This window comes from Saccopteryx bilineata, chromosome 3 (assembly GCF_036850765.1).
Source record: "Saccopteryx bilineata isolate mSacBil1 chromosome 3, mSacBil1_pri_phased_curated, whole genome shotgun sequence".
In the NCBI taxonomy this organism is placed as follows: Eukaryota; Metazoa; Chordata; class Mammalia; order Chiroptera; family Emballonuridae; genus Saccopteryx; species Saccopteryx bilineata.
Window position 1 is genome coordinate 277,974,629 of NC_089492.1, and position 12,591 is coordinate 277,987,219.

At 55.5% G+C, this 12,591-nt stretch overlaps 1 protein-coding gene across 13 annotated transcripts in view; it reads left to right on the forward strand.

The window, feature by feature from the left end:
- The window catches only part of HSPG2 (heparan sulfate proteoglycan 2), a 108,104-nt gene that overhangs the window by 94,852 nt on the left and 661 nt on the right, over nt 1-12,591 (forward strand). For 8 of the 13 annotated variants that reach the window (XM_066270167.1, XM_066270168.1, XM_066270172.1 and 5 more), the window contains 22 exons: nt 487-584; nt 1,589-1,855; nt 2,600-2,709; nt 2,908-3,055; nt 3,143-3,259; nt 3,643-3,660; nt 3,927-4,038; nt 4,806-4,950; nt 5,042-5,141; nt 5,294-5,403; nt 5,529-5,637; nt 6,228-6,326; nt 6,705-6,926; nt 7,205-7,449; nt 7,790-7,961; nt 8,056-8,178; nt 8,283-8,339; nt 11,231-11,306; nt 11,412-11,490; nt 11,634-11,704; nt 11,965-12,048; nt 12,404-12,507. In XM_066270167.1, the coding sequence (XP_066126264.1) occupies nt 487-584; nt 1,589-1,855; nt 2,600-2,709; nt 2,908-3,055; nt 3,143-3,259; nt 3,643-3,660; nt 3,927-4,038; nt 4,806-4,950; nt 5,042-5,141; nt 5,294-5,403; nt 5,529-5,637; nt 6,228-6,326; nt 6,705-6,926; nt 7,205-7,449; nt 7,790-7,961; nt 8,056-8,178; nt 8,283-8,339; nt 11,231-11,306; nt 11,412-11,490; nt 11,634-11,704; nt 11,965-12,048; nt 12,404-12,507 (2,666 nt within the window). The remainder of the gene's footprint in view (nt 1-486; nt 585-1,588; nt 1,856-2,599; nt 2,710-2,907; nt 3,056-3,142; nt 3,260-3,642; nt 3,661-3,926; nt 4,039-4,805; nt 4,951-5,041; nt 5,142-5,293; nt 5,404-5,528; nt 5,638-6,227; nt 6,327-6,704; nt 6,927-7,204; nt 7,450-7,789; nt 7,962-8,055; nt 8,179-8,282; nt 8,340-11,230; nt 11,307-11,411; nt 11,491-11,633; nt 11,705-11,964; nt 12,049-12,403; nt 12,508-12,591) is intronic. The other 5 variants (XM_066270169.1, XM_066270174.1, XM_066270178.1 and 2 more) reach the window with 1 other exon arrangement.

A 12,591-nucleotide genomic window follows, 5' to 3' on the forward strand; every position in this document is an offset into this window, starting at 1 on the left:
CCAGCCCCAGGGGTACTGTGGGGCTGTTAAGAGTACCTACCATCTGGGGCTCCGCATGAAAGTGTCCTTGGGCAGGTCACCTCACCTCTCTGAACCTCAGTGTTCTCAGCTATAGAGTGGGTTATGTGAGACCAAAATGGAGTTATCTAAAGCACTTAACATAGTGCTTAGCATGTGGGAGGCCTTTAGTAAACAGTGGCCCGCATTTGTATTACTGTATAGAGGAATAAGCAGGTTCTGAGGCCAGATATGTACACATGAGATCTGATCTCAGCCCTGCTACTTGATAACTTTTATCTTGAACACTAGACCATAAGCTGTTAGTCTAAAATGAGTGTGGTGACACTCACCCTACTACCTACCTTGTATGGTTACTGAGACAGTTGACTCCACATGCTGATCTCTGATGGCTTTGAACTCCCGTGCCATTGCAAAGCATTCTCATCAATTGTTTTCATCCACCGATAACTTGTATTTTCTTTACAGAATCCAGAACTTGGACCAGAGCTGCCAAGGGACATATGTTTGCCAGGCCCATGGACCATGGGGACAAGCCCAAGCCACTGCTCAGCTAGTTGTTCAAGGTAAGATGGTGGCGACAGGCCTCTGCTAAGAGCTGGGCACAGAGATGAGGGGCTCAGGGACCACATTTCCTAGGAAGCCCCTTAAATTATATGAATAAAGAGAATGATTCAATTTTATCTTGCTTGTGTCTAGCATAGAATAAGGGGGCTTGACAAATTATTGCAAAGGAAGGAGGGGGGAGGGAGATGGGTGGATTGAGTGGGTGCTCAAACAAACCGATGAAGAACAACAGTGGATACACAAGTGAGTAAAGGAATGAACAAAAGCACAGACACTGACCTGTGGTGGTGCAGTGGATAAAGCGTGGACCTGGAAATGCTGAGGTTGCTGGTTCGAAACCCTGGGCTTGCCTGGTCAAGGCACATATGGGAGTTGATGCTTCCAGCTCCTCCCCCCTTCTCTCTCTCTGTCTCTCTCTCCTCTCTAAAAAAAAAAATGAATAAATAAAATAATTTTTTTAAAAAACCTGATTAGGCCCTGGCTGGTTGGCTCAGCGGTAGAGCGTTAGCCTTGCGTGCGGAGAACCCGGGTTCGATTCCCTGGCCAGGGCACATAGGAGAGGCACCCATTTGCTTCTCCACCCCCCCCCCTCTCTGTCTCTCTCTTCCCCTCCTGCAGCCAAGGCTCCATTGGAGCAAGGATGGCCCGGGTGCTGGGGATGGCTCCTTGGCCTCTGCCCCAGGCGCTGGAGTGGCTCTGGTCGCGGCAGAGTGACGCCCCAGAGGGGCAGAGCATCGCCCCCTGGTGGGCAGAGCTTCGCCCCTGGTGGGCGTGCCGGGTGGATCCCGGTCGGGTGCATGCGGGAGTCTGTCTGATTGTCTCTCCCCATTTCCGGCTTCAGAAAAATACAAAAATACAAAAAAAAAAAATTAAAAAACCTGATTAAAAAAAAAAAAAAAGTACAGACAAGTGAGCGTGTTAATGAACGAAGAAATCTCCTGCACCCTCAGGCCAGGGCTGCAGCAGGCTGGCCTCACACTGCCTTTGCCTCCTCCTCCCCCAGCCCTGCCCTCGGTGCTCATCAACATCCGGACCTCCGTGCAGACCGTGGTGGTCGGCCATTCTGTGGAGTTCGAGTGCCTGGCCCTGGGTGACCCCAAGCCTCAAGTGACATGGAGCAAAGTGGGAGGACGCCTGCGGCCTGGGATCATGCAGACCGGAGGCATCGTCAGGATTGCCCACGTGGAGCTGGCTGACGCCGGACAGTACCGCTGCACCGCGACCAACGCTGCCGGCACCACCCAGTCCCACGTGCTGCTGCTCGTGCAAGGTGAAGGCTGGGAGGGACCTCTGCGGGTCGGCAGAGTGGCAGGGGCTCCTGGCACTGCCCTCTCCTGCCTTGACTGCTTCACTCTTTCTTTGCACTCTCCTGGGAATTTTTAGTTTTCTGTATTTAAGGGGCAGGTTTCATCACAAGTGGTGGCAGCAGGGGATAAACTGAGTGTTCCCCTAGGACAGGCTGGAACTTGCAGGAAAGCCTACCCCAAGGGGCTTCAAGAGCAAAACAGATATGTAATCCTCACCTACTTGGGGCACCTGCTGTGATGAGGGAGACCTACAGCCCAGTCTGAGGGCAGAGACAAGACGTGTGAACACCAAACAGACATAACAGAGTAAAATGGGCAGTGGACGCAGGGCAGGCACGAATCTGTGCTTTCTTCAAAGGCGTAAACCTTTGCCTTGCCCCCTACCTTCCTCACCCACACTGCCCTAGTGCCCCCTTCTCAGGTCCCCGAAGGGCTGCACCATTTTCTGCCCAGGTGTGTTGAAGAGACTTGGGCTATGGAGTCAAATGGATCTGCTCCTGAGCCCTGATTCTGCCCAGTTCCCCCTGAGTGATCAGGAGTGAACATCCACTTTTCTCTCTAAGCTACAGTTTCCTCACCTGTGGAATGGGGACATACTGTCTCCCTTCAAGGAATAATGTGAAGATTAAACAAGTCGGGGCACAGGCTGGACTCACAAATGGTGGCTGTCGTCAGGTTGATGTCCTCTGCTCCTTTCGTCCTCTTAGCTTTGCCCCAGATCTCGACGCCCCCAGAGGTCCGTGTGCCTGCTGGTTCTGCAGCCGTCTTCCCCTGCATGGCCTCTGGCTACCCAACTCCTGACATCAGCTGGAGCAAGGTAAGTGCCTGGCAGGGTACCAGTGGGTATGCCTGAGGGTCAGGGACCTTGTTTTCACCTCCTCAGTGCCCCTTGGACCTGGCCCAGGCTTGGCACAGAGTGTTCAGAGTTTGAGGGTGGGCCTGAGACAGACATGGGAGACGGGCCCCATGGAGATGCAGGCCAAGGCCAGCGTCCAAAGTGTGCATGTGTTTGCAGCTGGATGGGAACCTGCCACCCAACAGCCGCGTGGAGAACAATATGCTGATGCTGCCCTCAGTCCAACCACAGGATGCGGGCACTTACATCTGCACTGCGACTAACCGTCAGGGCAAGGTCAAAGCCTTTGCCAATCTGCAGGTGCCAGGTAAGACAGTACCCCCCAGCTGGGATCGGCAGTGCCCTGTCCACTGCCTGGTGGGTTATCATCTCTAACTGTGCTCTCTGCCGACAGAGAGGGTGGTGCCCTACTTCACACAGACGCCCCGCTCCTTTCTGCCGCTGCCCACCATCAAGGATGCCTACAGGAAGTTCGAGATCCAGATCACCTTCCGGCCCGACTCCGCTGATGGTAAGCAGGAGAGGAGCTGATCTGGGGCATCTGGGGCAGGGAATCTCTGGTGTAACTGCCATCGTGGTATGGGCCCTGGCAGCCCCAAGTCCTCACCCTCCTCACCCCCCTCAGAGCCCCCAGGCCTGCTGGGCCTCCCCTCTGGGCCCTCGCTCATACCTCCTCTCTCCTCCATCCCCACCTCTGTGACATCTGCCCCCTGAGCATCCCACAGCCCCTCTGCCGTTGGTGCATTGACACCCAACCCTCCAGTCCCCTCTTCCTATTCTTATTTCTGTTCCTTCCCTCTCCCTCCTCCCACCTCTCACCCTGTCCTCCTCTCTCTCTCTCTCTCTCATCTGTCTCCTTCCACCTCTTGCGGGTCTCTGACTTTCACTGTCCAGGCCTCCTTCTCTACTCGGGTGAGTGTCTGCCTCCATCACCTCGTTCGGGTAGAGCCTACAGTGTGCGTGAAGCAGTCAGTCTCTTTCTAGGAGCTGCCCGCAAGGCCTTCTATTTAGGGCACCCTCCTGAGGTAGTGGGAAGGCTCTGGCCGTGTGGGGTACGCCAGAGGGAGCGACAGCTGTTAGAGTGGAGGGCTCACAAGCTTGGCGGGTTCATTCTTGGGCTGGGCAGACAGGGAGCGTGTAGCTGGCCGAGAGGCCCTTACACGGCTGTGTCTGCCCAGGGATGCTGCTGTACAATGGGCAGAAGCGGATGCCAGGCAGCACCACCAACCTGGCCAACAGGCTACCTGACTTCATCTCCTTCGGCCTCGTGGGCGGAAGGCCCGAGTTTCGGTGAGACCCTCACCCTCCTGGTTATGGGGGAGGGGAGCTGGGGGACTAGACTGCAGGGCTTCAGTACAGTACACACCAACCTGGGCTGAGTTCACATGGAAGTTCCAGAGGAAGGCGCTGTGCCCGTTACCCTCGGTGACACCCGATCTGCTGGAATAGGCATGGTATGCCAGCCAGGTGGAGGAGGAAGCACCTTGAGACTTGCACAGAAATACTCAGTGATGCTAAATGTGTCCTTAGGAGGTGGGACTGCGGCAGTCTAGGATTCATTCATTCATTCATTCATTCATTCATTTATTCAACAGTTATTTGCTGAACACCTATGATGTGCCAGGCACTGATACAGGGATAAACAAAGCAGATCAAGTTCTAGCCCTTTTGGGAATGTATATTCTAGTTGGGGAAGACCAGCCATAACAAAGAAAGAAGCAAGATGATCTCAGAGGAAGCAGTGCTCAGAGAACAGTGAGGCCAGCTGCTAGGCCGCAGCGCCCTGGAACCAGGAGCAGTTAGAACCCCGGGGGCCACTCTGAATAAGCTCCCAGGGCAGGGGTGTGGGGGGAAGAGAAGAGTCAGAAAAGGCACAGGGATGGGGCAGGCTGGGGTGGATACCAGGGTGGGAGGATGGGGCAAGGACAGGACCTGGAAAAGGACTGTAAGGAATGGTGACATCACTTTTGCCCGGACTGGGCCCCCTGCCCAGCTCTTCTTACAAATGAGACATCCTCTCTCTCCTGCACTGACCTTGACCCTGACCCACGGACCAGCTTTGACGCAGGCTCAGGCATGGCCACCATCCGTCACCCTACACCACTGGTGCTGGGCCAGTTCCACACAGTGACCCTGCTGCGTAGCCTCACCCAGGGCTCCCTGATAGTGGGCAGTCTGGCCCCAGTCAATGGGACCTCCCAGGTGAGACCCAACCCCTCCCATACCCCTGTTCTCAGGCCCTGCCCCACCTCTGCCCAGCCTGTCTGCCATTCCTGACCTTTCTACTCCCCAGGGCAAGTTCCAGGGACTGGACCTGAATGAGGAGCTCTACCTGGGTGGCTACCCTGACTATGGTGCCATCCCCAAAGCGGGGCTGAGCAGCGGCTTTATAGGTGAGCCTCCTCCCCACCTCCAGTCCTGGCCAAGCCTTACCTGGCTGGCTGGCAGAGCCCATGGAAGCCTGGGAGGGCGCTGCAGAGTGTGGCTGGGGCTGGGCCCACCTCCCAGCACCCCACCTTTGCTCTTCCTCCTGCCCTACCCCCAGGTTGTGTCCGGGAGCTACGCATCCAGGGTGAAGAGATCGTCTTCCATGACCTCAACCTCACAGCGCATGGCATCTCCCACTGTCCCACCTGTCGGGACCAGCCTTGCCAGGTAACCTCGTACCTCGTGTGCCAGCTGGCTGGCCCTGGCCACTGCCTTCAGCTGTGGCAGGGCCCTGTGGGGAGCAGAGGAAGGCCAGAGTGTTCTCAGCCTGGCTTCTGGGGACTGCCTTACAGAACGGGGGCTGGTGCCAGGACTCAGAGAGCAGTAGCTACGTGTGCACCTGCCCTGCTGGCTTCACGGGGAGCCGCTGCGAGCACTCCCAGGCCCTGCACTGCCACCCAGGTGCGTACCCACCCCTCCTGATCACTGTTGCCCCTGGGTGCTTGACTGTGCCCCTTAAGATCCACTTGTACCCCAGCTGCTAACTGTGCTAACCACACATGGTCACTCTTACCCAAGTGCTTACCACTCCTCCTAGACACTGACCTCCATCGTTGCCACCCTAATGCTCACTTTGCCTCCCATCTCTGCTACCCAGGTACTCACCCCCATTACTGATGCTTGGGTACTCACCCCCCCATCACTGCAACTCAAGCACTTAACCTCCCCCTCCCCCTCCCCCACCCCCCCATCAGTGCAAGCCAGCTAACACCCACCTTCCCATCCATTACCAAGGCACTTGCCCCATTACCTGCCACCCAGGTACTCATCACCCCCGTGCTGTTGTCCACGTGTAGTCCTTCCAGAACACCACAGACAGGGTCACTCATTTACTGCCCCCTGCTGTCCCCCTGCCCAGCCTCCACTGGCCCCACCCTTGCTCTAATCCATTCCCTCTCCTCGCTCTGGCCAAGGCCCCTGGTAGGGCTTTGACATCAGGACCACAGCCTCTCTTGGGTCACCTATGTCCTTGTGGCCTGTGTGTTCCCCAGAGGCCTGTGGGTCTGACGCTACCTGTGTGAACCGGCCCGATGGCCGAGGCTACACCTGCCGCTGCCACCTGGGCCGCTCAGGGATGAGGTGTGAGGAAGGTGAGTGAAGCCCAGCCTGAGACCCCTGGGAATCCCAGGAAGAAAGGAAGAATCTTGGCAGGGAGCCTCTGAGGTCATGATGGGCCCTAGGATGGTAAAATTAGCCTCAGAGTCCCCTGGCCAAGCTTCTGCCCAGTCCGAATCCCTTACATGGGAGCCCCTGAAAGGGGTGTCCATCTTATTGGAGATTTTCAGCCAGGTCTGCAGAGCTGGCTGGGCCAGGAGTTCCTGTGCAGCTACAGCTGTTGTCCAGCTGATCTTGAGCCTCTGAGACTAGAGAGTGAGGTGGGCAGGGGTCCCAGAGTAAGACAGAATAGTTGGACCCCTCCCGGTACTCTGGTATTCCCACCGCCCCTGGCTGAGTTGTGACTGCTGCAGGTGTGACTGTGACCACCCCCTCCATGTCGGGCACTGGCTCCTACCTGGTGCTGCCTGCCCTCACCAACACACACCATGAGCTACGCCTGGACATTGAGTTCAAGCCACTGGCACCCAATGGAATCCTGCTGTTCAGCGGGGGGAAGAGCGGGCCTGTGGAAGACTTCGTGTCCCTGGCGATGGTTGGTGGCCACCTGGAGTTCCGCTACGAGTTGGGGTCAGGTGAGCACAGGACACCGAATGCAGGTGGGCTCTAGGTGCCAAGCTCTGTGCCCCCCTTGGCTGGCTGTGCCCTGAGGAGTCAGACCAGTTGAAGTCCCCTACTCCGCACGTTCCTTCTCTGTGTGTGACTTTAATCAAATCCCTAGACCTCTCTCAGGTTCCTTGTGAAACCCCAAGAGGCTGAAGCAAGTTCCCTGTCTACTCAAGTCCCCGTGTGGGGTGGGCCAGGGCCAGGGCCGGGGTCATCCATGTGCCAACCGCCCTGGCGTCCTCCCTAGGGCTAGCTGTCCTGCGGAGCACGGAGCCACTGGCCCTGGGCCGCTGGCACCGCGTGTCTGCTGAGCGCCTCAACAAGGACGGCAGCCTGCGGGTGGACGGCGGGCGCCCTGTGCTGCGCTCCTCGCCCGGCAAGAGCCAAGGCCTCAACCTGCACACTCTCCTCTACCTCGGTGGCGTGGAGCCCTCCGTGCAGCTGTCCCCAGCCGCCAACATCAGCACTCCCTTCCGTGGCTGCATGGGCGAGGTGAGGAGCTGCTTCCAAGTGGGGACGGAAGGGGTGAAAGCCAGGCCCTCTACCTGCAGCTAGCTGAAGGCCCTTGGGACTGGAAACTTCAGCTCTGAGTCTTAGTTTCTTCCTCTGTAAAGTGGGAATAATTGCACCTAATTTGAAGGGTTGTACTGAGGATGGACTGTACTGATCGATGTTGGTGGCACACAGTAGGTGCTCTTGTTCCTCCCTCCCCTCCCCTGGCATCCCATGTTACGGCTCAAGTTCCAGGTGGGGTTCGCAGCTACCTCTTCCGGTACATGGAGGCCCCTGCCTCCTGCGTTGCTGGAATCCTTCCATGTCCCTGTGCCCCCAGGTGTCGGTGAACGGCAAGAGGCTAGACCTCACCTACAGCTTCCTGGGCAGTCGGGGCATCGGGCAGTGCTATGACAGCTCCCCGTGTGAGCGCCAGCCGTGCCAGAATGGCGCCACGTGCTTTCCCGCTGGCGAGTACGAGTTTCAGTGCCTCTGTCGAGATGGCTTCAAAGGTGTGTGAGCCTGCCCAGGTCCGGGGAGGGCGAGGGGTACACAGTGGTCAGCAGCCACTCAAGGCCATGCCCACCCACCTCTGACATGACCCAGGAGACCTCTGCGAGCATGAGGAGAACCCCTGCCAGCTCCGTGAGCCCTGTCTGCACGGGGGCACCTGCCAGGGCACCCGCTGCCTCTGTCCCCTGGGATTCTCTGGCCCGCGCTGCCAACACGGTAATTGCCTTGGCTTCTCTCTAACTCCCTTTTGGGGCCCTGGGCATGGACAGAGTACCCACGGGTGTCTGTGCCCACTGACTGGACCCTGCCTTTCTCCATAGGGTCTGGCCATGGCACAGCAGAGTCTGATTGGCATCTTGAAGGCAGCGGGGGCAACGGTACGTACAGTATTTGCTGTGGCCAACCAGAGAAGCTGAGCGGCTTGTCTCCTCCCTGGCTCAGGCCTCTCAGCCCCTTTGTCCAGTTACCCCACACCTTTAATGCTGGCCTCCAAGCAGAACAGGTCCGTGTGAGAGGTCACTGGTCACATATAGACGGAATAAAGAAGAGCAAAGCCACACACAGCTGGGTCCTACCATATACTTACTGGCTAGGGGCCCTTGGGCAGGCCTTATACCAGTCTGACCTCAGTTTCTTCCTCTATATTCATGCATCTGTCAACATACATCTATTATATGTGCCCATCCTTGTCCTGGGAGCAGTATACATACGATGAATAAAGCAGGACCCTCATTCTCAAGGATTTCTCAATCTGTTTAAAAGCATTGATAATAATTTAGATATGAAGGTTTATTGAATATTCACAAGCACTGTGCTAACTGCTTTATTATTTGCAACTAATGTCATAAGAGAGGTACTGGTGGTATAGGGGGTAAGAGCAGAGACTCTGAAGCCAGCCTGCCTGCCTTCAAATCCTAGCTCTGCCACTTAGTAACTGTGTGACTTTGAGTGCCTTAGTTTTCTCACGTAGACAATGGAGAGAAGTAGCATCCTTCCATAAGGCTTTGGATAAAATTTTGTGTGAGAATAAAATTATTTAATGTGTTTAAAATGCTTAGCCCTGGCCAGTTAGCTCAGTTAGTTAAAGCGTCATCCCAAAACACCAAGGTTGTGGGTTTGATCCCCAGTCAGGGCACACACAGGGAGTGACCAGTGAGTGTACAACTAAGTAGAACAACAAATGAACGCTAAATCACCCCCCACTTTCTCCTTTCCTCTGTCCCTTTTTGTCTCTCTAAAATCAATCAGTAAAAAATAAAAACCAAAATAAAATAAAATGCTTAGAACAATGTTTGGTCCATAACGTTAGAGTGGGTTCATAACATTAGCTTTTTTTTTTTTTTTTAATATTTTATTTATTGATTTTAGGGAACAGGGAGAGAGAGAGAGAGAGAGAGAGAGAGAGAGAGAGAGAGAAAGAAAGGGAGAGGAGCATGAAGCATCAACTCATGGTAGTTGCTTCTAGTACGTGCCTTGACCAGGCAAGCCCAGGGCTTCAAATCGGCAACCCCAGCATTCCAGATTGGCACTTTATCCACTGCGCCACCACAGGCCAGGCCATAACATTAGCTTTTCTTAACATTATATGTTAAGTTGTCCCTGGTTGGCTCAAGTGGTAGAGTGTCGGCCTGGCATGTAGATGTCCCAGGTTTGATTTCTGGGCGGGGCACACAGGAAAAGCAACCATCTGCTTCTCCACCTCTCCCCCGTCTCTCTCTCTCTCTCTCTCTCTTTCTATCTCTCTCCTCCTCCTGCAGCCATGGCTCAGTTGGAGCAAGTTGGGTCTGGGCACTGAGGATGGCTCCATGGGCTCGCCTCAGGTGCTAAAATAGCTTGGTTGCCAAGCAATGGAGCAACGGCCCCAGATGGGCAGAGCATCACCCCATAGGGGGCTTGCCGGGTGGACCTTGGTTGGGCACATACAGGAGTCTATCTCTCTGCTTCCCCACTTCTCACTTAGGAAAAAATATATATTATACATAAGTCACAGGATTATTGTAAGGATTCTGTTAAATGCAATGATGTTTATAGGTGGATGTGAAACTCCCTGCACAGTGATTGATGCATAGTAGGTGCTTGATAAATGTTAGCTGTTCTCATCGTTTAAGAGAGGGTGACAAAGTATCCCTGACTCTTATAGCTGCCAGGTCCTCAGGGGCCAGTGCTGGCCTGTAGCATGGGTCTGAGCAAGTGGGGCTGGGGATGTTGGGGCCACACACAGTATGGACGTTGGAGACAAAAGGTCCAGGTTGCCATCCAGACTTCCTACTTCCTGGGCAAGTTACTCACCATGTGGGCCTATCTTCCCATCTGAGAGAAGGAAGGAACACAAAGGTTCTGAACCTTTCAGGTACCGTGGACTTGTGACCAACAGTCCCAGTTCCTCAAGGCTGAGGGGGTTTCTTGGGATGTGGGACTTTCAGAGCTAAAACCAGGACTTACGCAGCAAATAGGGAGGGTTGCTCACCCTACCCGAACCTCTGACTGCCAAAAAAAAATGCATAGGAACCCACTTATACTGAAACAAGATTATCAAAATATTTTTAAAAAAATTTAAAGGTAACCTATGTGCTTCTTTATGAACATGTTAAATCAGTGGTCCCCAACCCCCAGGCCATGGACTGGTACCGGTCCGCAGAGAAAGAATAAATAACTTACATTATTTCCGTTTTATTTATATTTAAGTCTGAACGATGTTTTATTTTTTTTAAAATGACCAGATTCCCTCTGTTACAACCGTCTAAGACTCACTCTTGACGCTTGTCTCGGTCACGTGATACATTTATCCGTCCGTCCCACCCTAAAGGCCAGGCCAGTTCGTGAAAATATTTTCTGACATTAAACCAGTCCGTGGCCCAAAAAAGGTTGGGGACCACTGCGTTAAATAACAAGATCTAGTGCTAGTCCTCATAGCTAACACAATTTCAATAAGTGAAAACAATGTTTTCAGATATTTGCACTGGCTATAATTTATAAATTCTATTAGTGAGAAAGTCACAGGTCCTCCTGTTACTCCTGTAGTTTGTTTTCTGTATGCATGATTAAGGGAACCACTAAATTTCAGTGACACGTGAGTGAACACAGAGCCATAATGTTTTCCCACCCAAGGTCACAAGCCCCTGAATTGTGTCCACAGCCCCTTGGGGCTCCAGGGATTGCAGGGTCAGCCCTCTGGCCATGCGTGTTGGGGTGGAGGTGGGGTCAGGAGCACCGATGCCGGATGGACACTCCGAGCAGATGAGCAGCCTCCTCCCCTGTTCCCCCGCAGATGCCCCAGGACAGTACGGAGCCTATTTCCATGACGGTGGCTTCCTAATCCTCCCCAGCCACGTCTTCTCCAGGAGGTGAGATGGGTGTTAGGAGAGCCTGTAGGCCCAGGGAGGAGAGCACGCAGAGAGGGGACTGGGAATCTGGGACTTCTGCCCCGTCACCTGCTCCCTCTCCCCCAGCCTGCCCGAGGTGCCCGAGACCATCCAGCTGGAAGTTCGGACCAGTACGGCCAGCGGCCTCCTGCTCTGGCAGGGCACGGTGAGTATGTCTGGCCCGGGATCTCAGTGTTCCCAGCCCTCCGGTGGCCAGGGCAGTGGGGAATAAAAAGGCAGAGGCCACAGCTCTCCAAGGCCTTGGCTCTCCAGGCCAAGGACCCCATAGCCTCTGTGCTTCCCTGGCAGGAGGTGGGAGAGGTCAGCCAAGGAAAGGACTTCATCAGTCTCGGGCTTCAGGACGGCCACCTTGAGTTCAGGTGGGTCCTCTCCCTCCCCTGGTCCCCCTCTCCTCCTCAGTACCTTCTGCTCTGGTCAGCCCATGGCTCCTCCCACATGAAGCTGCAGCTCCCAGTGCCCAGCAACATACCACCCCCACCTGCTTCCTAGACCCTCTCCTGTACCCCCTTCCACACTCCCCTCCCATCCCCCTCCACACCCTCTCACCCTTCCACACACCCTCCCACATCCTCTCCTGTCCTGCCCCACCTCACACCTTCCTGGGCCTGTATGACTGCAGCTACCAGCTGGGCAGTGGGGAGGCCCGCCTTATCTCTGAGGACCCCATCAATGATGGCGAGTGGCATCGAGTGACAGCACTGCGGTAAGGGAGCCCCCCCGGGCACTCGTGTGAGGGACCCCCACCATGCTTGGGGAGGCAGGCAGTGGGCTCGGGGAGACAGTTTGAAACTGGGGTTGGGAGAGCCAAGCACAGACTTCCGGGGCCGGACAGAACTCCATGGGGGTGAGTAGGTAGAGCACCTTCGGGCTGGATGGAACCTGGGTGGGTGCTAGGAAGCTGGCGGGGGGGTGGCACAGATTGCTAATCCAGTGGGGGAGGCAGGAACTCAGGGAGCAGACTTCACTGGAGTCCTATGAGGGAAGGAGGGGACTCTGCTTGGGTCAGGGAGCATGGGGAACTGGTGGTGAAGGGCCTGACCCAGTTCCCCCCACCATAGAGAGGGCCAGAGAGGCACCATCCAGGTGGACGGTGAGGACCTGGTCAGCGGCCGGTCCCCAGGCCCGAATGTGGCAGTCAACACCAAAGGCAGCATCTATATCGGTAAGTCCTGGGCTCAGGCCTCGGTGCAGGAGTGGGGCTCCTGCCGAGCTGTGGCTCCTGCCGAGCTAGGGCTCGTGCCTCCAG